The following is a 27,348-nucleotide window of genomic DNA, read 5'->3' as shown; positions in this document are numbered from 1 at the left end:
TCATCCTAGACGTAAATAATTTATTTTTCTCCATGTTGTTTACTTATTTCGGTTTCCAGTTTGTTTTGCTTGAGTGGGAACATAGATGCATACAGAGTGAATATTAATTCTGTGACCCAAAGGTCTTTTTTCAGTATCTTTATTTTCCTTTCTCCTAATCAGCACACATTCAGCACTTAGAACTGTTGCTTGCTCTGTAATATTTATAAAATGAATTCTCCTAGATACTTCAGACTGGAGAGCTTAGTGAATTATAAATCTCCTTATAATAGGAGCCTGAGGTGCGTGCTCTTAAATGAAACAGTCAAAACTGGTCTCACATTTATTTAGCGTTTGTTTGGCTTTCGTTTTCTTCATCTGGGAGCTGATCCTGGAACCATTCATCTTCTGTTTGTCCTAGAGCTGAAATTCTGTGCAAGCCCTGACAACACTTTTAATTTTAAAATGATCAGTAGCTGTTTCTATTCCCAGCATGTTTCTGGCCAAGAGAGAGGACAGGAGCAGAAACCATGATGCACTTTGTAAATACGAGCACAGGGGGAGAGCACAGTTAGTGGAAGAACCTTCTGTGTGAAGAACCTTCTGGAATATTGCAGGAAGACTGAATAAGCAATGCCATACAAATGCTTGTGTTGTGGTGATGCGAGACCGGTCAGAAGGCTCCCACTCATCATTTGCTGCTGGTTGTTAGTGTATTCTTCTCAGTTCTCCTACCTGTAGTAAGAACGTGTACTGGAGGCAGCAAGTATCTGCTTTAAGGCTGGCCACTGAAGAAAAGAAAGACTAGAATTCAAAACAAAATATACTTCAGATAAGAGAGCACACACATACACCAACAGAAAGAAAAGCTAAGCTTGTTAATAGGGTAAAAAGTGTTCTTCTAAATGCATACAAAGTCATGATTGTGTACTACTTGTCTTTTTGTATATATGGCAATATGAATTTGGTTGAGGTGCATGAGGAAATTGGGCTGAATTTAACAAAATGATGTTTGCTTTGAAATTGTGCAAGATAGCTACCTACTTCTAAGGAAGATCATACTGAGTAAATTGATTTTTATTGTTAATGAAATAGTGTAACTATTGCTGGGATATTAGCTGCTAAGTACTGACACTTCATTCTGGCCTGCACGTTGGACATTAGTCACTGAAAGACAGTTTACTGTCATTTCTGAGAATTAAATGTGCATCAGGGCACATCTTTTGTGTCCATTCCAGTGAATGGCATAGCAGGTGATGGATTTAGGAGAGAGCTTCAGACCTTGACAGAAACAATTTGGGAGTTATAGATTGCTGAAAACAAGGTTATGGCAGTAGTGGTTGTATGAAAGCAAATGGATTGGATTTCACGTTCACATGAAAGCACAAATTTTCGAGCTGTTTGTCACATGCTTGCTGTGATCTGACCTTTAGTTATTGATTTCTGACTCCAGTGTCTGTTTGCAGCTGCTTTATTATGTGTAAACTTCCTCATCCCATTACCGACAAACCTTGAAGGAATGTGTTGTCATGAATCCAAACTGCCTTCTAGAGCATGGGAGGAATGACAAGGTGATATTTGTGAAAGTGGTTTGCTACCACCTGTAAAACAAACACACACACACCCCTCTACCACAAAAAATAACAAAAATCCCTGCCAGGAAACAAGAATCCCCTCAAAGCATTGAAAAAAAATGAACCTGAGAGGGTCTTCATGAGAACAAATTAAAATATAAGGTATATCTGTATTGTAGAACAAACTGGAATGCAGATGTATCCAAGGTGGAGACAGGTGATCTTTGTGGACTGGATCTGCAAGCGACATCACCATGATGTCTCAGACTTAAGAGGCTTTTGTGCTCATGCTCAATACATGCATGGCCACAGTTCCCAGCCCTACTCTGTATTTCAGACAGTTGGCTATTTGTAGAGCACATAAATAAGTCTGAAGTCTTGCGTATGTATTGCACACACAGCAATACAGTATGAGTTACATTTTTCTTTCAGTACAAATTGGCAAGATATTTCAGAGGTCTTTATGCCCTGGCTACAGCTGATACACGCATGCGATAAACAGCCTCCCTCAGGAGGAGATGATGTGTAAGAAGAGACTGTGTGCACTCCTCAGTTACTCCTCAGCTCAACTCTGCCATGAAGCCGAAGCCTACTGGCAATAACAGAGTTGTGAGCTGCAAAGTGTGGAGCCTGGATGTACATGCTAATTCTGGAAGAAATTAGCAGGTCAAAAAGGTGTGTTTAGCAACACCTTAGTGTCTGTCACAACCTTGCTGGGTGATTTGCCTGTTGATTTCTCAAGTCATTGCTTTATAGCCCACTAGAAAAAAGCAATGAAAATACTAGATGAAGTTCTTGCACCTATGAACTTAAGGAACTGTACATGGTAATTTATGTCCTGAAATAGAAAGATACTTGATTAAAAATATAAGTATATGAATATATGTAACTTATTATGTATTTCTTGAATTTGTCGGTTATGGTATTAGAATTTGGGGGTTTTGTTTCTTTGGGCTTTTTTGCTTTTTACCTCAGATTTCAGTTTTTCAAGCACTATATGTATACCAAGCTTTCCTTAAGTGGGTAATGCTGCTTGTTTTAATGAGGCAGTTGGAATGCTTAATGTTAAGTACAAGCTTAGAGGTACAATTGCTCCAAAAATAGTGGCTGCTTGTAGATTCTAATCTGGTTTTCATTGTCTGCCTGATGTAAATTGACATAAAACAGGTGATCTTTGTTGCCTCTTAGAGAAAGAGTTCATTTGGAGAGAGTAAAAAAAGCAGAATTGAGATTTAATGATGGAATTTCTGTTCAGATATATTTCCTTATTAAGACTAACTCATATTCTTATCAGATCAACCTGCAAACATAAGATCTCTATATACTTGTTTCATTATTTATAACCTCAGGTTTATACAGTTGAAATAACAGCTTTAAAAGACTGTTGGGGTAATAGAAGCAATATTATCTGTTTGTTTGTTTTTAAATAGATTGTGCACCTTTTTTGAGACTGTGGAAAATATAATATATTACATTCTCAGTTTTGTACATTCTATGAAGCTGTTTGAGCAGAAATGTTTGTTCAAGCATCATGGTTTTAAAAAAAAAAAAAAAGCAATTGTAGATACTGAGGTGGAGCAAGTACATACAAAAGGGAATAGTAAGGCTTTAGGAAGCTTGAGTAGCAGCACTTTTCCTAGTCCAGCTCCAGGCTCGTGCAAGAAAAAGACTGTGAGTAGGATGCTCTGATCTAGTGCAGGTAGCTACATTCAAAAAGGAATATATCATGTTTCATCTCACAGATCACCTGGCTTCTTCGTCTTATTGGCCTGCAGGGAACCAAAGCATATAAAGATATTTTATTGCGATATAGATTATTTTATAATTTATTAATACAAATCTGTCTGGATATCACTGGAGAATTTATACAGAATATTTTCATTACATTTGGAGTGTTTAAACATGACTGATAAGAGGATGTCATTTACTTACATGGATAAAACAATCTGATCTTGTGATAGTCACTTTGTAGTGTTTGCAACTATTGATTTTTCTGATCAACTGTAGTGCAGTATGCTTTGAAAGGGTTTCATTTTCCTCTTCCTTTAATTTAAAAATATCTGAATTTATTAATAATGTGGATAACATGTTACGATATGAAAACCAAAAGAAAAAGGAATGCAATTGATAACATAGGGAAGGTATGGTTTAATAGCTGAACCTTATATTAAAGTGCAAGAATAAGGTTGCCTTTAGGCCATTGTAAAGTTGTAGTTTTCTCAGGCAATATTAACAACTGCCCAGACTTATATTGTCATTGAACAATGAAAGGTAATGAAACATTTTTTATTGTTGTTGTTGCTATAGTTATAGGTTCTTTCTGAAAAAAAGCGTGCCATAGCAACTGTGTCAAACCAAGGTACAAGCAGCAAGCACAATGTGTTAACAGATCTTGCATTTGATTTAGCAGGGCTAGAATTATTCCTAATAAGAGAATACAGCATAATGACATGAAAAGACCAGATTGAAAGAATATAGGTGTATAAAGTAGAATGAAATTTAGATATTAAATTGATTAAATTGAAAACTATGATCGTGAATATCAGCACACAACTTTTATCTAGTTCTCATGATCCCTATGTTTTACATAGGAGGTAAGTTGTATGTGTGTTCTTGGCAGGGCTGGATTCTAACACTTCAGTGCTAGACACTGTTTGTCTTTGTAAAAACAACCAGAGGAGGAAAAAGAGAATACTAAAGATTGTAATTCCCTTTACAGAATATTTTAAGGATGGTTGCTCTAGCTTAAGAAACAGTCGAGATTCCCTGGGAGCTAGAAAATGTAAGGCTGAATATTTGAAGACAGAGCGAGAAACTGAGCATGGGTCTTTGTCTTCTTAAAGAAAAGTCCAACCTGTTAATATAATTCCATTCTTCAGCTACACCACAACCTTGTTTCTCTTTAAAAAAAAAAAAAAAAAAAAGCCCAAAGTGGTCACAACACACTATATCTGTAAATTTAGTATGCGCTTCTTCATCACTTTTTCTTTCTCTAATTGGTGGTGGTTCATTAGAAAAGAAGAGGGAGGGATACCTTTACGCTCTGGAATATGTGTTGGTGGAGGTGTCTTTCTGTATTCATGAGTGAAATACCAAGATTAAGATTTATGCCAATGCTTAGCTTTTCTTTTTTTGTTTTAGAAGGCTTAATGGTGAATAAATGGACTTTAGGATTGGAATACAGCTCCAGTGACATCTAAACTTAATGTCTTTGTGTGAATCACATACCTAGGCTTCTGCTAAGCATACGGACTGTTTTAGTTGAGTTTTAATCGGTGAAGATGAGAAAGTGAGTCAGCTGATAATACGTCTGTGTCTACTTTAGGGCATTCTTTAGAATCCATCAGCTGTATTTATTAAAGAGCTGCCCAGCGTACTGTGAAGTAATTTTGACTTGAATCCATCCAATTTCTTTTTTGTTTTCTATGCAGCTACTTCAGATCTCAGTAAAGTTTCAAAAGAGTTGTTGTTGAAATCATAAAGGATATTAATATTAATATTAATTAGCTGACTGCTTGAGATTAGCCTCTCAGAGTGGAACCAAAAAGAAAAGTACCCTGAATTTGTTCTTAAAATATTTGCAAAGAATTTGCAAAAAGTAGGGAGATCAAAACCACATGATGAATTTATGCACACATTTATAACTGTTGCTTAGGTATATATTGAAATTCTTTTATAAGAAAGAAAGCGTTGACTGTGTGACTCTTCTGTTACATTGTGGTAGGCAGTGTACATGTTCCAGTGTAACAGAGAAATTGGTTTTCTGGTTGCGTGTGACCTACAAGTGCATTTCTAGACTAGCACCTGTTAAGTAAAAGATTAAAACCATAATATCATTACTCTGGTTTTGATAATGTATCTTAGTATTTTTAGGTGTCAAATGAAAGGAAAATGAAGGAAAAGAAAATTAATTAAAATTATAAATACATTATTTTCAAATAATTTTTCATTTTAACAGCATGGATAAATGCTAACAATCTTCCCAATATGTAGAAGAATTAGACAGTAATAGCTTTCCAGGTGAGATGTGAGAGAATTGTGATGTAGAAACGAATTAGTGACTTGCCTAGAGAAGAAATCAGATAGTGACAGAGATTCAGCATGATGCTGGGGGAGGGAAGGCAGTGTCTGACCTTCAGACTTCCTGTCTAAAGACTTCTCTAGATTGGGAGCAGCTGTGATGTATCACTTGCACCCAGTTTACACACACTTTAGGCAACAGAATTTTTTTCTGTCAAATTTCGTAAGATAGAGATAAATGTTCTTTTGTGATCACTGTCTTGCTCTTGATAGGAATCTTAGCTTTTGTTGGGGACTGTACTTTTCTCCATTTTTTTTGTTGCTGGAAATTTCTATTAAAAATTAATTTTTTAATTATGTTGGTGTCTGCAGAAGCATCAATTCTGTTGAGTATTAATTATGCAATAGTAAAATGCAGTCTTATTTATGACTATTATAGTTAATAAACAGTTATGAGTAATTACTTTGCAGAGTATTTCTGTATTGATATAATTTTACTAATTTTTATGTGTACCTTCACGCTTCAAAAAGCTGTTTGGATATGCACATCTACTTCTTTTTGAAGCAAGAAAACTGCAGAAGTTTGCTCTTGATAGTCAAGTATTGAAATCTGAGAGATGATGTACTTATGTACTTGGTGCATTAAGACTACTGTTGCAAATAACTTTCAGACTAATTGGTACATACTAGTTTCTCTTGACTCTGTGTGTATGCATACATATTTATACATACTTTTCAGCTAGACTAACTACTAGGAGTTTCTAGGAGTTTTTTTTTTGTTTTGTTTTTGTTTTTTTGCCTTTACATTAATAATAAATAGATGAAGTCAGCCCCTGATGAGTCCCATAGTTTTCACTGTTGTGATCATTTATATTGTTCCATTTGCTTCCTGCTTTCTGCTTTGCAGTTTTCTTTCTTAGGACAGTAACAGTCACTTCATGGTACATGGCAAATTTGTGAATGGCTCTCCTTTAACATGGTACAGCCATATGAATTGTCCCAGTAAAATTCTTTGGTTGTGTCTTCTACTAACCTTACATTCTTCTTCCCCTTTTATTTCTGTCCAGGTCACAAACCTGTTTGTGAATTTTTCATTTTTTTATTTTTTTTTAAGTAAAAGTTTGCCTTTTTTTTTAAGTAAAAATTTGCCCTGATGAAGCTTTACTTTGTAACATTAATTACATTGTAAGAATCATAATAGACAAGCAAAATTTTCCATGTACATAGTTGTAGAGTAGTATTGGCTTTGTATCTGGAAAATGTAAGAAGTCCGTGATCGTATCTTCAGTTTTTCTCTTGAGGTTTTTTTGTCTTTCAGTTCAATCCTGTGGGCTTGGCTACTGCTGAGCTTTTACTGGGTACTCGGAATTGTACAGCATCTTTGTCTGTTTCTGAAGTATGTTGTCTCAAACATACTCTGCCTCGATCTATTGAGAGTCCAGACGGTGGTTAATTAGTGTTGTTCAGAAATGCTTTTATAAAATCTGTTCCTTGTATCTGGCACGCTCAACAAATGTTTGAGAAAAGCAAAATCCAAAGGGTTTATCGATTTAGTACCGAGCCTTAACAGTTTGTTTTAATACTGTCTCATTTTCTTATAAGACTGCTATGTACAAGCAGTGCTAGCCAGCGGGAGTAGAGTTGTAGAGCATCAGTTGATGCTAAGAGCTCAGTGTTAACATGTGTGAATGTTTGGAGGATTAAACTAAGGACAAATTGATGTGGTTGTGTGGACTGATTGCTCAGGAATGGCAAGAGCATATCTGCCAGTTTAATCCAGGAGAAATTCAGTTCAATAATTTAGACTGTTTTGTATTGTGAATCAAAACATGACTTGTGAAGGCAATTGGGAGATTTTCTTCAAAAGCAGACTCCTGATACAAATTAAGCTGATCAGGTAGATCATAAAATAGTATGTATATATATATAATAGTGTATATAAAATGAGTGTTACAGGATTATAGTTTGAATGGGGAAAATTCCTGTAAAACAGAGCAACTCAGCTGTAATTCTGTCAGTTTTTACTCTGGGTGTTAGACATTGCAATTACGTTGCAAAAACATTTTCAGATTTAAATGGGATTATAGGTTTCAGTTGATTTTAGAGTGAGATGCACTTATAGGAAAATAACTAATTTTAAACTAATGACAAAAGATATGATATCGTGGAACTCCAAAGGAAGACTGGAAATGTGTGTTGTCAGCATTTCAGAAGAGTGCAACGACCTTGTGTTCTTCATTAGCTGTTTTATAAATATATTGTAATTTGTGAATACCTATGAGATTTCTGAAGTTTTTGAGATTTTTCTATTCTTAAGAAATTATCATGAGCTTCTCTTCTGTAAAGTTGGAGTATGAAGGCGCTTAGATTCCCAACATTGAGAATACCAAAGAATGTGACAATGATTGTGTGCCTTGGGGTGTCTTATTCACTTACCAGCCCAAAAGTTAACTAAATGAACTGAACCCTTTTCCAGCAGTTGGATCACATGTACAAAGTCTGTAGTATGTATTTTAACTGATTACACAGATCCCAGTTTACAATGTAAGATTTTTTGAGACATAAAGGACATTTGATGATGGTAAGTTCTTTTCACCTTTAAGTGCTCATATCATTTGCCAATTACCGCCGTTTGTTGCAGCAGCGATGACCTTAGCGGAGCCAGAAAGACCATTTGTGCTGGAGCTCTACGACCAATCCTTTAATCAAAAATATATTGATTTTTTTTTTTTTTTTTTAATCAGATCCTGGAAAGATCTCACTTACCAGCTTTTAATAGAATTGTTTTAACAAGTTGCAAGGGACAACATAACAGCTTAGATGTTTTCCAGACAATGCACATTGTTCACCGAGAGTCTAACTTTATTTCTTCCCACAATAATATTCTGCTGTTACTGAAAAAAAATAAAAAGTGTACCAGATGACTACTTTCCAAACTCAAATATCACAATGTCCTCTGAGATGCCTCCTTTTCTCTATAGCTACTGTAAGGCCATATCTGTATTTGCAGTACATTGCTATCTGGAGATCCTGTCTGTTTCCATAAAGAAACTTAGAAACACAGGCAACTGTCATCTTGGGGGTGCACTGTGAAAAAGGGAACAGAGGGTATTAATCTGTCTACCTGCATTTGTCCAGTTAACACAGTGGTCTCTGCTCTTGTTACTGATGAGTATGCATGAGGATACTGCATCATCTTCTGCCCAAAGTCCCAGCTGCTCTGCTGACCTTTACATTTGCGTAGTGTTTGTGCTTCTGTGTGTTGTGACAACATGCTGCAGTAGAACACATTTTTTTTCCTCAAATCTGCAGTGGAGCACACGGTTCTTGTGTAGCAGTGTCTCCGCTAAGCCATTTCCTTAATGTTATCATTTTCTCCAAATAGCAATGCTATTAATAGAACAATTTTAAGGCAGCTCTTCAGAAAGATGGAGTGTGTTAAGAGTTTCTTTCACTGCTGTACACTTTGTGTCTGTGTCAATATGATAGGAATGTCTTATCACAAATGATTGATGCCTCTGGCCCCATCTGTGTGAGAAGTAGAGATAAGCTGGCATGCTAATCCTCCTTTTCCCATCACCTTGAACAACCTTGTTTGTAACTATCGTATTGCCCTCAAACGGGCGCAGATTCTTCGGCAGCACAAAGAGGAGCAGGCAGTTTAACCAAGGCCATAAAGGCAAAGTGCAGTTTCTATATGCTTAAGGACTGTGTAGGCTCTATACCATATCAAAGAATAAGCAGATTACCCTTCATTTGCTGTACTTTAAACTTTTTAGTGACATTCATACACATTAACCAGTTCACGCCTTTCTTCTCTCAGTTGTGTTATTACTTTAAATGACTTAAATCACTAATTCACTTTCAGTGGAAAGCTGAAATCCACATTTTGATACTCAAAATATTTGTGTTCTAATTTATTCTTTTGATATATTTTTTTTTTTCATAAAAAAGCCATTTTTTCCCCCTTTAAGAAACAAATGCTCTCCTCCCCTTTAATTAAGGGAAATCTTTAAGTATTTTGGTATACAAAAAAAAATGTTTAAGGTCCTTTTTTGTAACTTCCCTCCAAGTCCCCAAACATGAGATTTGCTCTGTTCTATGGCAGCTGAAAGAAACCAATCTCTAACCTCCCTGTAACTAGAAGCTTACAGAACTGGCTAGTGTTAATTGTTAAAAGTCAGAACAGCAAGGAAGGGCTTGGACTCCTCTTGAATCTAGCTGATGATACCCGTCCTTACCCAGCAGGCTCACTGTTTTGAACCCATGACGTCTTTCTTCTTTACAGGCTAAGATGTCCTTGTGACCTCTCTTGAGCTACAGCTCAGAGAGTCAATATTACTTTGAGCATGTAAGTCAATGGGGTTACACCTGAGTTTCAATATCCAGTTTACTTAGGATCTGTGCTCCAGACATCAGGAGATGCAAATAGCTCAGCTCCTTTCTGCTTCTCAGTAATGTGGAATGCTCAGCCATAAAAGAGGTGGAAAGAAGATTTGTGAAATGGTAGGGTGTGTACTCAGTGCAATGCTATAGAAGTTATTAAAAGAGTCCAGCAGTATCCTGCATGGATAGCCATATAGCTATGAAAAAATTGTCACCAATAGTTGTGGGGAGCAGTTCATTAGTCGTAGTCATTTGGAACTTCAGGGAAAAGAAAGACAATTGGTAAAGTGTTGTAGCACAGCAGCTATTATCTAGCAGAGGTGGAAAGTGGAGAGGAATGTATAAAGAACTATAATGCCATAAAGAAACAAATAATCCAGCTGCCTATCATCCGTGCTGCCTTTATGTGATATTCACAGAGGTTCCGATTCAGAACCACCTACTGCTGAATTTCAACTTCTTTTTGGTTCTTTTCATAGCACTATCATCATGAAAATGATAATGAAATGTTAGAAATGTTATTTTGGACACTTCTTGTCATTTATAATATGTGCATCTACTGTTCTTTTCAGGTTCTTTCCAAACACAACTCTTTATTTTCTTATTTGTAACTACTGAGAGGATTGGGGTAACAGTGAGGAGGACACTTTAAAACCTGATCTGGAAAGCAGTTTAGATGGTGCAATGTATTTTTAATACAAAAGCTGGAGAGAGAGTGTGCACACATTTATTTTTGTATATGTGCATACATGCAAACACATTAGTTGGAATTCAGATTTTCTGCTCTGGTGCTTATCTGATTGTTTGATATTTAAGTTCTGTGTTTCTGAATGTCATGGAAATTCAGAGGATTTGTTAATAGAAAGAGGTATTTGCTTCCAATGTTATCTACAAAATTAATATTCAGGGGAAAGAACAGAAATTGTGTCTTTTTTATTTAAGGTTACGTTTTAACTATATCTCAGACTACGTTGCCTCCTCTTGTAGCACAGAATTTCTGGAAGGGGTGAACTCTGATTAGAGAGGCACAGTTCAGACTGGACTTTGTTTTATCTTTACAGGTACCTTTTCCTCTTAGAATCCCATGTTTTAACATGTGAAAGACTCCTATGTGCAGGAATATATTCAGGACATCCAGGCTTTTCTTGGAAAGCACAGTGAAGTAGTAGAAGTCATGGAGCATCTCGACTTGATCCTAGAACAAGGAGAAGTTCTGGAGAGAATTTCTATACTCTTTGATGATCTCTGATGACTCTGTGGTGACTAGAGATTAACAAAGATGTTTTTTGGTTGCTGTCAGGTGGATTACTCCAGGCAGGAAATGCAGAGGATGTGCCTCGAGTGAATAATGCTCATTGTTTGAGAATACTGAATTAAACTCCCTGCTGTGGTGTTCTTCCACATCAGAAGGAAGAGTGCCAAAGTGCTGGCCTAGTCAGTTAGTTTGCCCGATTAGCTACATTTTCATTTGTTTTACAAAGCAAAACAGCTCCAAAAGCACTGTACTCACCTGACATTTAAAGTCACTAATAAATACATTGGAACCTGAGCCTGTCAGGTACCACATTCAAGCAATTTGTTCTCTCAGTGTGAACAGGATTTCTTCTTCTTTTTTTTTCTTTTTTTTTTTTTTTTGTTTTTTCTGAGTCTGCTTTTGATCTAAAAAAATCTATTCTGTATTTAGAAACTTTGCAGGAACATACCCTGACCAATGAGAAATTTCAAAATTGGTGGGTGGATATCTTACAAAGATTTCTATATATCTGACCTGTTTCTCCCTTGTGCCAATTAATATTTTTTTGTCCTTCTTTCCTTCTAACAGTATGTTTGAAGGAAGATAAAAGGACTGGATATTTTTGCCATTTATGGTGGCTACTCCCCACAGGTGGTATTGCAGCTAAGTTCAAAATCATAATAATGTCTCTTATGCAAAATAAGTTTCCATTAGCATCTTGTGTACGTGTGTGCGGCACTCATATACCAACAGCAAAAATATATTTTATTAATCCTTCTCAAGTAGGTCATTTTTGGTAGCCCAGTTTTATTTACTTGTCAACAGCAATAGCATAAGCAGATGTGATTTATGTTGCAGGCAGAACGTGTATGAAAGGAATGTTTGGCGCAGCTGCAGCTTCCAAATGTTTTGGCCTTGTGGTAGTCTCTGTGAAAAAAAATGTCTTTTCTACAGATCTGCATCACCCTTCATTGCCAGGTGATCAAAACATTTTGTCCTGGCTTTAAGAGGTTCTATATGTTTTAATAATACTTATTTTTATAGCTCAGTCCTCTAATCTGACTTCATGTGATACTGTGTAATTTGCTGTCTTTAACAGTAGTTTTGATAAATTTCTTTTTAATACTGACTGTTCCTGACCTTCAAGAGAACAGCATCTTCAGGGTAGAGTTCCAAGTGGTTTTTGAGGAGCTGGCATTTCAGCAGGCCCATTCGCATTGGCCTGACTGCCCAGACTTTCCTATTTAACAGTTGTAAGGGAGCTACTGCAAGGAGATTTCCGGCAAAATAACTACATTTGTGGGTAATAAATGAGGTAGAATATGATAGGAATGAGCCGCCAAAGACAGACATGAGTATAATCTAACAAGAAAATGTTTTGGAAATGCTTTTATTTGTTTCTTTGTTTCTTTATAGGTTTTGTATTTTATGGGGAGACATAGCCTGGTCAACAAGTCAACAAGTACACATGGATTATTCCCAGTTGATGTCTATTAGAAACTAATTATGTTTCATCACGTAGCTCAGTTCCTCTCATGAAAGCCCGTTCACAGTGAAACAAATGTACCCACCTATCTGTGTTTTAAAGATTCTGTCTCAAATACCTCCTGCTTGCTGTGATTGGAGTAATGATGCTAGCTTATGCAGAGGTTTGTGTAGACACACAGTTCTTTAAAGCAGATAACCAACCTAAACAAGACAAACCTGTGGTCTGGATTAGGTCTCCCTTGAGCATTAACAAATAACTCCCTTACTGTTTTTATGCTAAAAATTGAAGAGCAACAGAAGGAGTCATTCTTCTAAATTGCCGTGACAAAAACACTGCAAAGGGTGATTTTTCCTATAGCTGGTGTTTTACCATTTGGAGCATAAATGAGAGATTACATTCAGAAGTGAGTGAAGTTTTAGAGTGAGAGTATGTGCACCAGCCGCTCTGTATTTGTGACAGGTTTAGGTAATGGTGAGATATACTGAAAAATAGAGCTATTCCAGTGGGTTTGTAGGTGATCGTACTAAGAACATGTTGCGCTGGGTACTGACAAAAAGCATGTCAGAGTCAGCACAAAAAAATACAGAGCTGCCACTTATAAACCCCCAAATGGAGAAGAATACACAGGTGCACTTGAGCTGTTGGAGGGAGGGGAATTCTTCTACATGCCATTGCTTCCATTCACCTTTGCCACTTCCTCCTGCTCTCTTCAAGTTGAATTTCCATCTCAGGGGAAAGATAGAGCAAATCTGCTTGGATCCATGCTGTTATTTCAGCCAGCTACTAGGATAATGATGAAGACTGTAATTCAGCTTAAGGGATCTGTAGGTCTGTGCACTGATAATGCTGTTCTGCAAAATGTTTATCCGTGGTAGCAGACTAAGCTCACAATTACTGAGAGCTCCAGCTTCTGGTGTACATTGTTTCCATAGTTGTAAATACCTGCAGAGAAATTCCAGTGTGCTTTCTGCCACATCATCTTCCTCTGGCTCCTGGTACCTAACAAAGTAATTTAAAATTGTTGTTTTCCTATGCAACTTGTTAATCTTTTCAGGAAATGTGTCATACCACCTTTCAGTTAAAGTACAGTTGTGAATATCTAAAATAAAGTAGAGTGTGTTCACAAAAGCTAACTTCTCAAGTCTGTCTTCTGTTAGTAGAGAGAGAGACAGAAGATGGGAGCAACAGCTTGATTTAGCTATGTATGTCTGGTTTTCTTTTCCACCAGTCTCCCCTCCCATACCCCTTTCTTTTTTCCTGCTGTCCTCATTAACTCTACTTCTATGGAAAATTTGGCTCCTCAGCATAAAGCTAGCATTCAAACATTTTTTTTTTCTTCGTCCCACATGTTGTCAGCACATCCAGGAGATGTGATGATGAGCTTCAATATAGCATCACAATATTGGTTTGTTTGATTTATTTTTGTTGGTGCTTTGATATTTACCTGAAATTGGCTAAAATCTTCTTTTTATAGTACTCATTCTTCCTTTTCCCCTTTGCTACTTATTTTACAGTCAGAAATTTGGGTATGGTTTTAGCAGAAGTGCATAATGGAGTTAAACTGCAGGGGCTGACTTACTGTGGAACAGCTTGTACTGCAAAGTCATGTTGGCACGTGTACCATCCAGTTAGTCTGCGATTAAGAATATACTTTTAAGGCTTTTTTATCTATTTATTTCAGTAGTTTATGACATGTTGTCTCGCATTCCTCTGCATTTCACCATTAACTAAAAGGATAATGTTTTGTGTCTGATAGTGGTTTTATGAAGTCAATGAGTCTAAATGCAGTCTATCTGGATTCAAGTTCGTAATGAACATTCCCTAACGGTGATCTGGAATGTGATAGACCCGAGCTGGTGACGTATGTGGCAATATTCTCATGTTATCTCTCATCCTTTGCTTTAGAAATCGCTATAACCCATATTTAGGTAGAGAACACTTACAAAGATGTCGGAAAGTGAAGTTGTTATACTAAGAGCTGGGACTATTGGATGATGCAGCTTTAGTGCAAGAATATGCCATGTGGCTGATTTTTTATTTATTTTTTTTCTAGTGTGTTTATAAATCATAGAACAAGCAATCTGTCTAGACTGCTAACATGTGACTGGTAACATTTTCCTGCTAATACCAAGGAAATAGGGGTCACGTATATAGAACGTGACACGTATAAATAGAACAGTTTGTGGCTATGTTTCTTTTAAATTCATGTGTTAAGCCTGCAGATTTGGAACACATTGTTGCTTTACTAATACACGGGAAGTTACAGTACAGAAATCCCTTGCTGACCTTCTTAAATTAATCTCTCCAGCATTAGTTATTTCCTTATTTTCAGTGGGAAGACAGCAGAGTTTAAATCTGTGCAGCATATTTAAGTGGTGAGACTGGTACTCATAAAAAATGCATTGCAATTTAAACTAAAATCAACCTATCTTCATACAAAGGAAAGGTATTTCTGCTTTGGGATGCTGCTGTGTGTATCTGCTGTATGTATGTATGTGGAACTGACTGCTGAGAAAGCTGCTGTGAAATAAGATCCTAGTCCTAGATTTCACCCTCTGGAGCTTTTGCTGCTGTTTGAAGGCAGGCTTTCAGATCTTGGGAATTCTCAGTCTTTATTTTGTTTTAGGAAGGCTATTTACTTTCCTCAACCATTTTCTAACCTGTTTTTCTCTATAGAAACACTTTGAATTGTTTATACACATAAATGCTCTCTGTACTTTATCAGAATGTCATTCTGTTTCCATAGTCTTACAACTATGGGACTTACAAGTCTTAACTGCTTCCATTTGCTCCCTGGTAATGTTCAAAGATAACTGTTTTTATCTGAGCTGGAACTGGTGCTATATTTTTTGCTTGAAACATATTGAAGCGCTAAACAAGGATTAAGATTTCTTTGGATTTTTTTTTTCAGTTTGGCTTTTTCATTGCCTCTAGGTCCTGTGCTTCAGTCAAAGAAAATTTCAAATTCAAATGAGGAAATTAGATCTGCATAGCCATTAGATGTCTATTGCAATCAGTGCATTTCTTTGTGGCATGACAAAAGGCCTTGGCTTTTAATTGTGTTGTAAATCATAATCTCACGGTCTGTGAGTGTAAGCAGAGCTTGAAAATTCCATATCCAAGCTGATAGTGAGTAGGAAGCTTTCAAAAAATGTGCCTTTGATTTCTGCAGAATGTAAGCTTCAATAAAGAAAGAGAACACTGCCGGTTAAATTCAGCATTATGAATACCTATGAATTGCAGGTTCATAGGTAAACTGTAAAGTTAGCTTATCCGCAGAGAGGTAGTTTCTTATTGAATAGTATTTTTCTTTTAACTAACATTTCTCGTGGTTTCTTTAAGGCAAAAAAATGCAATGAAATATGTATATATGGGCATTACTTGTAAATAGTTCTACAGACCGAAGGTAAGGTGGTGAGATAGAGAATAACCTTGAATTGGCCTAATTTAGATTGATGCATACAAATGCACTGCGGGTTTCAGTGCACAGAAGCTGTATTGTTACTGTTGGAGCAGAGTCTTTTTTCTTTTTATTCAGTTTTGCATAGTACCCAAAATAATGGGTCCTAAAGCTTTAACTGATTGATAATAGAAATAATAATTCTCGTTCAGTGAGCAGTATCTTTGTGTGAGATCTGTAAGCCAAACATTGTACATGTACTTTTTTTACTGTATTTTCTGCTATCACAAATGGACTAAATGTAAATGAAATGACAGAATTATTTTAATAACATTTTAAAATCAACAGCCAAATACTAATTTGTTTCTCTTTAAAAATATATCCATGTAAACATTCTTTAAAACTCAGTTTTAAAGTTTCCATGGAGACGTAAGCTGCAGAAAGTGGCTGTATCATAAAACATGAGTGTTTCTGAGAAAATACATTTCATGTGCTTTGAGGTATTTGAGTTCAACTCTACTATTCTTAGTTTCTGCCTTTTTTGCTGTCTGATTAAAAAAAGCTGTGTAGCTGAGGATGGCACAAATGTTTTTAAATGTTCACAATAAAAAATCTAAGCATTTGTAGAGTCATAGAATCATGGAATTGTTAAGGTTGGGAGACACCTCCAAGATCATCTGGTCCAACATCCCCCTATCACTAATGTCACCCACTAAACCATGTCCCTAAGCACCACATTCAACCTTCCCTTGAACACCCTCAGTGACGGTGATGCCACCTGGGCAACCCATCCCAATGCCTGACTGCTCTTTCTGAGAAGAAATGTCTCCTCATTTCCAACCTAAACATTCCTTGGCACAACTTGAGGCCATTCGCTCTGGTCCTATCACTAGTTACCTGTGAGAAGAGGCTGATCCCCAGCTCCCCACAGCCCTTTTCAGGTAGTTGCAGAGAGCAATGAGGTCTCCCCTCAGCCTCCTCTTCTCCAGACTAAACACCCCCAATTGCCTCAGCCGCTCCTCACAGGACTTGTGCTCCAGGCCCTTCACCAGCTTCGTAGCCCTTCTCTGGACATGCTCCAGGGCTTTGATGTCCTTCTTGTACTGAGGGGCCCAAAGCTGAACACAGCTCTTGAGGTGCAGCCTCACCAGAGCAGAGTACAGAGGCTCTGTCAGATTTTAAGAAAAATTGAGAACAGTCAGGCACAGAACAGGTTGTCCAGAGAGGCTGTGCAGCCTCCATCACTGGAGGTTTTCAAGACCCAGCGGGATGCTGCTCTGCGCAAACCGATCTGACCTTACAGCTGACACAGCTTTGAGCAGGAGGTTGGACTCAGAGGCCTTCTGAGGTCCTTTGCAATGTGAATGGCTCTGATTCTGTCAATGATCGATACGGATTTTGTACACAGCAAACGCTGGTGCAATAAAGATTTAATTAGTCTCTATTGAGTTGGATCTAATCCAACATATTCCTAGTGATTTTCCAGCTGCACGTTGAAAAGCTGTGGATGGTAGAGAGCACTGGTATACCATGTTTGGCCTTTGGAATATGCAGAAGAGGTGAAAAAAACTAGTTGCAATAAACTCAGTCTAGATTTATTTTATTTACTTTTTTACTTTGAGCATTACAGGGCATCCAGACTCAGCTGTCTGGCCAGCTAGGGATGGGAGCAAAAGGGGTGAAAGTAACACATGTAACACTTCTGCACAGCTTACCATTTCTGACATCTTTGCTTCTACTTTCCCTGTCTCTCACTGCAGAAATATTATTGCTATTCCCATGCATGAACTGGAAAGAGATTGTCCATAAAGAACCTATTATCAAATAGGAATTTTTCAAGGAGTAATTTCTGTTTCAGTGGGTTCTTTTGCCCTCTTCTACTCTAAAATAAGAATTCTCTGTATCTCACTACTATCAGTATTAGTTTTTGTATCAGCTACACCACTTAGCACCCCTCAGTAGATTGCAAAACAGAATTCTGAAAATGAAGTTTGCCTTGCTGGAACTTATAAGACTGCTAAAATCGGTGCAGTCTAGAAAGAAATTTTCATAGGGCTAGGTAGGAAAAACGTCACCTGGGATCATCTTCTTATCTTTGAAAAGAATTTTGTTTGAATACAAATGGGGCAATGTTGACATTTATTTAGCAAGAATCAATGCCACCATAATAAACATCTAATTTCAGTTCTAGGATGAAAGGATTTTATTGCTTACGCTTTTGTATGCACCAGGACATACAATGTCATTCTTCCAAACTAAATCAGTCTTCTAGTTTGTATCGAGTTTTCAGTAATTTTGTTAGATCATTAAGTAAATCATAGCCCTTATCTAGTGTCTTCCTTTATTTCTTGTCACATCTGAGGATTTTAAAAGGAAATAATTTCATTCTTTTATATCTTGTGGAAGATTACATCTTCTAGATGTAAGATCAATATGAGATCTAGTTTGCTGTAATGTTGTTCAACATATTTGTCATATTTGTTTTCTTACAGTGAAAGATTCTTTTTAAGACTGAATAGGAATGGTTTGCCAAAATGTCCAGAAAAGCCTGAAAGACACTGTTCTCTTTTTGTGGTGAGCTATTCCTATTCTCAATCTTTTTTGTGCTGTGTATTGAAAATAGTAGTTGGATTAAATTATTCTGTGGTTGACTCAGTGGTGCTCCCTACGCTTTTACATTGTTATGAATATCAATTCTAAAGCCTGGTTAAAGGGTATTACTGAAATCCCAAGCTGAATGTTTTCTGGCAATATGTGGTCACTCCTATCTAAACTTCCATATGTTTTATATATATATATATATATATATACTTCCATATATAGCAGTCTTTCTCCCTGCAACAAGAACTAATCAGTTTTTCTGCTTTTGCATTTTACAGCCAAAAGATGGTTTGTGTAGTGCTCTTTGTACTTTCAGGACATAAGGAACTGCACAAAGGCATCATTGCTGTTCAAGACACACAGCAAGTCTTTTCTGTCCTCCCACTGTCCAATTATGCTGCTTTACAGCGTATTCTAGCCCATGATATTGTAGGACAGTCATTTTAAGTGCATGACCACCAATTTAGAGTGTTAAATGGATAATTTGTTAATTCCGTATAAATGAACTCACTGTTCATTTATCACTTTCGCTGGCAGCAAAAGCAATGTGTAAAGATCTTTTAAAATGTCACATTTTAATCAGAGTCAGAAATAATGAGGTTCTGCTCTCTTGCAGGATTTGGGTAGCAGTGAACTCAGGAAGGACATCTATATCACTGTGCACATTATCCGAATAGGTAGGTATAATTGTCTGTGAGTAGTAATCTGACATTTGGTAGATATACAGCAGTGAATAAAACTGCTTGAGGTCAGCTTTTGGTTCCGTTACATTAACTAGGCCTTTGAATAAATTTGGTAAAGAAAATGCCTCTCTTCTGATGAGAAAATTGCCTTGGATTTCTCAGTATTCTTTTGTGTCGTATTTCAAGTGTACTGCTGAGTTTAGGTGTAAGATGTTTTGTTACTATTGCAAAACAAAAAGAAGGTGTCATATGAACTGTCTTAAGATGATGGAGTTGTTGCTGGGAGTCCACTCTTGTCCCAAAGAGAGCAATTTCAAACATATTTTGTTCACAGGAGAACTTGCCTAGAAACATAATGTACCTACTTAGTGTATAATATCTGACGTATACCTGAAATTGTTCAGATAAATTTTGTTTTTTCTCTGATCTTTTTACAAAGGGGGAGAGGGAAGGCAGTAGAGGAAGTCTTATAATGATATAGGCAGATATCATGTCCTCCAAAACAAAGCTGAAGAGATGAAAAGCATGTATTACATACGTATTTTAAGAAGTTATCCTCTGGGTTGTACTGATTTGAAGCAAGAGTCTTTGGGTCTGCTTCTGACTTCTTAGATGTGGTGATACATCTCCCTATTTTTGCAAGGTATTTTGCTTTGAAATGTAGTCTCTCTAACATGTGCTGAGTTCAGAAACAACTTGTTACAAAGTAAGCATTATTTTACAACTATGATGAATAACTTTCCTTTGTGTTTTCATGCTGTTCTAGTCTTTCATCAGAATATCAAAATACTGTATTTTTATTGGTAAGGACTGGGGAAAAGTGTGGTAAACTGATGTAACACAAGTACGTTTGATGAGAGTAAATGCTTGAAAGAACAGTAACGAGTAGATTTTTCCCTACTGTATAATTTTCAAATAAATGCCAAGTTTGTAAATGAAACAAAAGACTAAAAAGCTAAAATAAGACATATATGCTTCATGGTGTATACATGAATTAGTCTTCTAACTGCTTTTATGCATAGGAGTGTTCAGAGGAGTCATTGCCCTGCAGCAACTGCAACCAGAGGCTTTTCTTGTCAAAAGTTAAGACTTGGTGCAAAAGATACATAGCTGTGAGGACACAATTGAATAAAATGTTTTGAAAGAGTGCAGTTTTGTATACTAGAAACACAGCGAGAAGATTGATGAATTGAATTTAAATCAAATAGAAAAATATTTTGTTTCAATCTTCTTTTCCTTGGCTGCCTTCTTTCCGTATCATAATTTGTTCTCCTGCTCTTTGTCATCTTTCCTTCAAGAGTTTCATTCTTGATTTCTGCAGCTGGTCAGTTATCCCCTTGCTAGCTTGTTGCCTGTTTGGAGTCAGCATTTGATTTCTAAATTGCAGTGGCTCAGTCACAAGACCTCTCATATAAATCACAAATAACAGCAACCACAGTAAAATAATTGTTATTGGACAGCAAATGTTGAACACTCTGTCATGTCTGAGCTCTAAATTCAATTTGGTGGTGTCTCGAGTAGTACTGTCACTGGGCATCAGAAGGAGTTGTTTGGAGACCGGAGGTCATACGAGGATGAGCAGTGCCTCTGGTCTGAGCCCTTACAAGATCACCACATCTTTAATGGGCTTCCCAGACCATTTGTTATCCTACTGTACCATGGAGAAAGATGGACCAGATTCGCAGAGAGTACACTTGGCATCGTCTGCTGTGACCTGTCACCATACCAAGCCGGATTGCTCTCTGCCTCCCTTCTGTGGTTTTAAGGGAGACAGTTCCAGGGATTATGCATCGAATGTGATTTTTTTTGGCAGGACGAATGGGAGCTGGAGAAAAGAAAAATGCCTGCAACGTACAATACAGACGGCCCTTTGGCTGCGCGGTCCTCAGTATTGCAGATTTGCTGGCAGGAGATTCAAAGGATGACCTCGTCTTAAAAGTATACATGTAAGGAATGTGTGTTTTTTTCTTAGAAGTATATTAGGGTAGGTTTACGTCAAAAACAGTGGTTTTAAGTGCAAATGTGAATAAATAGCTGTGGCTCTTTTTTGTTCCAAAAGAGAGTAGTAGCTAATTTCTTTTTTTTTTTTTTTTTTTCTTTGTCACATTTTAGAAAGTTTGGCTAGTTCTATGTGCTTATAGAATGAAAAACGAAGGTTGCATCCTTTTAGATCTTTGAGTATGTTTCAGCATTTATCACATCCTTGTAAGTGCTTCTGGAGCTCTCTTTTTATGGCAACATGAAGTGCTTTTAAGACTTGTTTAAACACCTTGTGCTGCTTAGGCAGCTAGTGAAAGTACTTTATAACTAGAGAAAAAAGCCGACAGGGTAAGCTATTATGGGATGCGAATAGCAAAAGTGTGAAAGGCAGTTAATGCTGGAGAATACAAATCAAAAATAGATTTTGAAATGAATGGTTCATTAAATAGTGGATTTTGACAGATAATATTTGGAATAAAGTTAAATTTTCTATTTGTAGCAACACAGTGCATGTAATCTCCTGCTGATCTTGGGTATTATAGTAAGAACCGTTTTGTGGAGTGGTCTATTCTAAGTACACAGACTTGGGACACATCATGCACAAGAGGAAGTTCTGCCTCTCCCAGGGTTAGCACTCAAGTCCTGAAGGCATGGTGGGCTTTCAGGCAGCCTTTCTCTTCTCCTCTGTTCCCCCACTGTGCTGAATTAGAGCTGCTGAAGTTGGTGCTGCAGAAAAGCTATCCAGTACAGCAGTGAAAACGTGTGCTGGTTCTTGTTTAGACGTCCAGGACATTAAAGTCAAATAAGTGTTTGCTGTTGGATAACAAATTGTTGAATTTTTAAGTTCACTTATTATATTCTATTTTCTAAATTTCACCTGATTGTTCTTAAAAATTAATAAATAAATAAAAAAGATTAAGAAACATGTCTCAGCAGCAGATTTTGTGCAAAGACTAATTCCAGTCTAAACCATGAATAGTGCCAGATTTTTCCTTGTGGAAAAGCAGCTACTTTCTAAATACATACTGAAATGTAATTTGGCCTTTCACTGACTACCTCCTGAAGATCGTGTTTCATTTTAAATAACTTCAAAGTGTACAGCACAGGTACAGAACAGCCCTGAGTTCTGTGTCTCTCCCTGAGTGTCACAAGACAGATATCTGTGTGTTTTGGAGGTGAAGGATGGATCTATATAGATAATGAACTTGGTCATGGTTGAGTTCCTGAGCTTAACAGCTCCTATCTTTCTCCCACACTTTGCCACACAAAGCAGGTATTTCCATGAGGCCTTTCTCAAATGGTAAGAGTGCTCTCACCCTTTTCATTGAGACACGCTGTTTCATGGGGCTTTATTTGCTCCTACTGAGATAATTCTGTGAACAGAAGAGGATTTGTGTGTAGATATGTGGTGAAGCTGGTCTGAAAAACTTGTGGTCCCATTTCATTTTTATAGGTGCAACACAGAGAGTGACTGGTATCAGATCCATGAAAACATCATTAAAAAGCTGAATGCACGTTACAACTTGACAGGCTCTAATGCAGGTGAGTAAATTTCAACTTTTCTTTTTTTTCCTTCTTTCATTCTTAGTGTTTTTCAAATCAAATGGCCCTGTTCATGTGTAAGGCTGATAAAACTACTAATCTGCATTGCTTGATGATTTCTGCTTCTGATCTACATTTTTATCATTGTTGAAATGATATATTAAACTTCATAAAAAATTAACTGGGACCTACAGACCTGCCAGTGCTCTCTGCGTTCCTACTGGCTAACTGAGCAAGATGCAAAGTTGATATTTAAGAACTTAACAGTAGTCCTCCGTAGTCAACTGTGTGTCACAAAGTGTCATCAAAATAAATGCAGTTGGGAGACATAGGAAATGGGAGATGACTGACCTTCGTTATTGTGAGATGGTGTCTTAACCCAAAGGAGATGTTGGAGCTTATTTTGAAAATGTGTATTCAACAATCTTTAGTGGATGACTGAGAAGCACATAGAAAACCTCATGGTATTATCAGGGCTGAGATTGTCTATATGTATGTAACCATTCTGATCTTATAATGTTATAATACAAAGTCTACATACACACATATATTTAAAGTTTAGAATGTAGTGTATCTCATTGGACAATTAATATGCAATTAATATAGTGAAAATACAAGAGCACATTACTAAGTTTAGTGTTCTTAAGTATAATAACCATATTTATTTGGTTTTGTCATTCTGGTAGTTCATTAGTTTAATATTATGTAATTATTCAACACCTCTTTCTATGCTGGAGCTTATATAGCAAGTCTTTAGTAATGAATTCAGAAATAAATGCTTTTAATTTCAACTTCCTTAATGTGAATATGATCAAGAGTTTACATTTTGACTTAGTTTCTGCTGAAAGAGTAGGCTCAGTGTTTGTTGACGTAGAAACCAATAGCTTTATTTATTGTTTAAAATGATAATGTTGAATTTAGTTTTTTTTTTCACAATCAGTCTAGAGAAAAAGGTGACCTGAACTATTTAAAAGGTAGTAATTATATATGGATCACATTTTTATTATAAATAATAGCTGTAATAAATGAATATATATGCGGCTATAAAAGAATAATCTGGGAAAATTATTACCAGATGTATATAAATTCCACTATGTAGTGTTTCCTTTTATTTCAAGTTATTTTAAAGTTATGCTATGGTGTTTGATGTTTTCAGGGTTGTTTTTGTAGGCTCTTCTGTTTCTCATGCAACTTTTTTGTTTCCTACGGTGTACACTGAGCTACTTTAAAAATGACTATTTCAGTTATACTTATTTGGCCTAAAATGAAGCATACATGGAATCACAGAAAAATCACATTGTTTGCATGATGGCATACCTTTTGTGTCACATTTGCAAAGCTATGAAACAGTTTGAAAATACATAATTCAGGACTTGTTCAAATTCTTTCTCTGAATATCAAATGAAGATTCAATATGTATGTTAAAGAATAAATGCATTTCAATTTCTAAATAGGTATGTTGCTTTTGGCATTAATGCAAATCTCACAGTTTGCAAAAGGTGCCTGTGTATTTATAAACAAGGTTTTCTGTGTAAATGTTGCTATGAAACATTTAACTTGTCCATTTATGTCCTCACTTGAAAAATAAAAAAAGAAACAGTTGGTAATTTCTGAATAGGCAGCAAAAGTAGTCTCATGTGGCATGCTGTGTGCTTCCAGCTGATTCTTGTGTGCAGTGGGACGATTGAAGCCATAAGGCTGGTGGCACGGCAATGTTAACCACCAGACAGCTGCAGTAACTTGTAGAAACTGCTGTGTACAAGTCTTTCTGTCTTGAAGAATATACAAGTACATGTAGGTCTGTGCATGTAAGCCGTTAGCAATAAAGACAGTACCCAAACTCAGTCTTTTGCCAGAACTGGTTGACACAATTCTAATGTCAATGAATGGTGAGTAGTAAATCTTCAATTTATATTAGAAATCTAAAATACAAATTTTATATTATCCAAATAAGTGACATTTTACACTCATCCAAGTGTTCCTGAAAATACATTGACAAGAGCTATGGGGCAATGCTATTTTTTATTTTTTGTTGCTAACATTTCTATTTCATTTAAAGTATTTATTTAAATATTATTAGTTTCCCTTAAGTATTTGAATGATCATAAATCAGAAAAAATGTAATGCTTTGGGGAGCAGACTAGACCTGTCTTTGCCATTTCTCTGTAATATTTTAGCTATGTCATTTTCCCATTTAAGATTGCATTGGTAACGTAGGCCAAGCTGATGGTTAGCCCTAAGTGTCTTGTGCTTTCAATTTTTAACTCCTTTCAGTAGTTTATAAAATTACCAAACTTAAGTTCAGGCTATGTTTTCATGCTGTCTGTTTATCTCATTTTTTCTCGAAATAAAAATGATTTGAGACTAGAAAAAGGGGGATTTTTAGATTAAAACACAGGCCTGAAAGAAAACTTGAAATTCATCAGAGAAATAACCTCTGTGTTGGAGAGGTGCCCTTTTTCTTTCCATGTTTAAAATCAGACTGGTATATCATTTGCTGCTGATCGTGTGCCTTCTGACCCTTAAACATGGTAGGGGAGTGGTAATTTCACTGTTTTAACAGCAGGATCTGAAATACTCTGGCAAGGGAGAAATCTGGAGTGTGTTGAGATTAAAAATCATCTTTTTAAAAACATTTATGCCCATTTGTACAGCAATACCTGCTTACGCTGTGATATAATCCCTTATTTTATTTCGTTCTCATGAATAAAGAATTCACCACTAAATACCCGCTTGTCCTAGGAGACATTTGATAAATTTGAATACTCTTAATTATACACCTATCAGCATGAAATACATGTGGGACGTGAACTTTTTCCAGGTTACAGGTGCTGGAAACTAAAGCTGGGAAACGCAATACCACTTACATTTTGAAAAAATGCTGTCGGGGAAGGAGACAAAGGGAGTAGCTCATGTAAAGGCTGGAGAGGGAAAGAGGATGTGAGCCGCAGTGTCACTTTGAGTACTGAGGAACTAAAAATTAAACCATGAAAGATTATTTACATTGCATACATGAAATTTGTTCCTCTGCGACTGCTTAGCTGCCTGAAAAAGCACTGCACAGCTTCAGCAATATGTTCAGATACTTCTGCTGACACCTCATGGAAAATATTGTTGTTACACTGGTTTGTATTTTTTCTCTGCTGTCTTTGTCTGTTATAGTATTGAATGGCTGTTCTGATGACCCACTAGCCTCATTTGCCATTTTGTAACTCTCAAAAAATGTGAAGAAAGGGAAAATCTTGCATTACAGGAAACAGGTCTTTTTTTTTTTCTCTTAGGAACATTGTAGGTATGAACCAAACATAGGAAAACTTGAATTTTTGGTTTATATCCCACTTGTCCATTTCAAATTATGTTATAAACACTTAAGAAATGAAACACAATCAACACACAACAGCAGAAATTCATCAGACTATTGTTTCTGTTCTGGCCTTGTTCCCTCTTAACATTCTGTCCTGTACAGTTTCTTCCAGCTCAGCAGGTTTTCACACATAGTTTTAGTTTCCTCAGTTGGGTATCTCCCGCTGCTGAAATAGTTTTATCAGTGAATTGACGTTATTCTTCAGCAAAAAAAAAAAAACATCTTCCAATTTTCTGGGGAAAACTGAAACTGACCACCAAACATTTTGTGTCTTGCATGTAAAGTGCAAATTGTCACGCTATAGCTTTTGTATTTAACATTCAAGCCCATGCCCCCCAAAATGTGCTTTTTTTACTTTAACACATGACAATTCTTACTTCTGCAGAATCCTCCTCTATCTTATTCTCTGCTTGCATCTAAAACAGAGGATCGAATAAAGGCAAATGACAGTGCAGAAAGCCCAAAAAGGATCAGGGGACAAATGTTCATTCCTTTTCCTCTTCACAGTGGATGCAGGATTGGTAGGACTCAGTCCCATGGATAAGCTGGCATCATTTGCTAGAGTGGGAACTGGAGTGTGTTTTCTGCTGGAAATTCAGGCAAAACAAACACTGTAGCAGGTAGTAGATCAAATTTCCAGTCACCTCTGGTATTTTCTTGCTGGTGTCAGGAATCAGCTTACTGGAAAACAGCTGGTTGCCTCATATAAGAGATTAAACCATGAACGTAAAGGCCAAGTAATACAGCCTTTGCTGCATTAAAAGCATTGCTATTTCTTATCTTCGGGGTGTATTATGTATAGAGTAAATACTGCTCGATCTAGATGATTTCTTAATTATTAAACAAACCAAGTTTCAGTAATCTCTAAAGTGGAGCTGACTAAAAACCATTTTTACTATAATATATTTCATTAGAATTAAAGACTAGTTATTCTGTTTTTTTATTGCAAAAAACAGTCTGTGGAAAATGAGTAATCCTACATAAAGATCACACCCAGTTACACCAATCTTGCAAGGAAAAAAACACATTTATATTTCTGTATCTGTAGGGCTAAAAATCAGTGAAATGTATACTGCAGATACAGAAAACCGTTCAT

General features: G+C 36.6%; 1 protein-coding gene across 4 annotated transcripts in view; it reads left to right on the top strand.

The window, feature by feature from the left end:
• The window catches only part of DOCK4 (dedicator of cytokinesis 4), a 248,967-nt gene that overhangs the window by 99,789 nt on the left and 121,830 nt on the right, over positions 1 to 27,348 (top strand). For all 4 annotated transcript variants that reach the window (XR_014318362.1, XM_082770224.1, XM_082770223.1 and 1 more), the window contains exons 9-12: positions 18,575 to 18,656; positions 19,300 to 19,360; positions 21,180 to 21,312; positions 22,800 to 22,888. Coding sequence is in view for 3 of the 4 variants with exons in the window: in XM_082770224.1 (XP_082626350.1) it covers positions 18,575 to 18,656; positions 19,300 to 19,360; positions 21,180 to 21,312; positions 22,800 to 22,888 (365 nt within the window). In the remaining variant the exon portion in view is untranslated. The remainder of the gene's footprint in view (positions 1 to 18,574; positions 18,657 to 19,299; positions 19,361 to 21,179; positions 21,313 to 22,799; positions 22,889 to 27,348) is intronic.

Source organism: Aythya marila, assembly GCF_965140915.1.
Source record: "Aythya marila genome assembly, chromosome: 1".
NCBI lineage: Eukaryota > Metazoa > Chordata > Aves > Anseriformes > Anatidae > Aythya > Aythya marila.
Note: the sequence above shows the minus strand (reverse complement) of the source record. Positions and strands in the feature narration are given on the sequence as shown.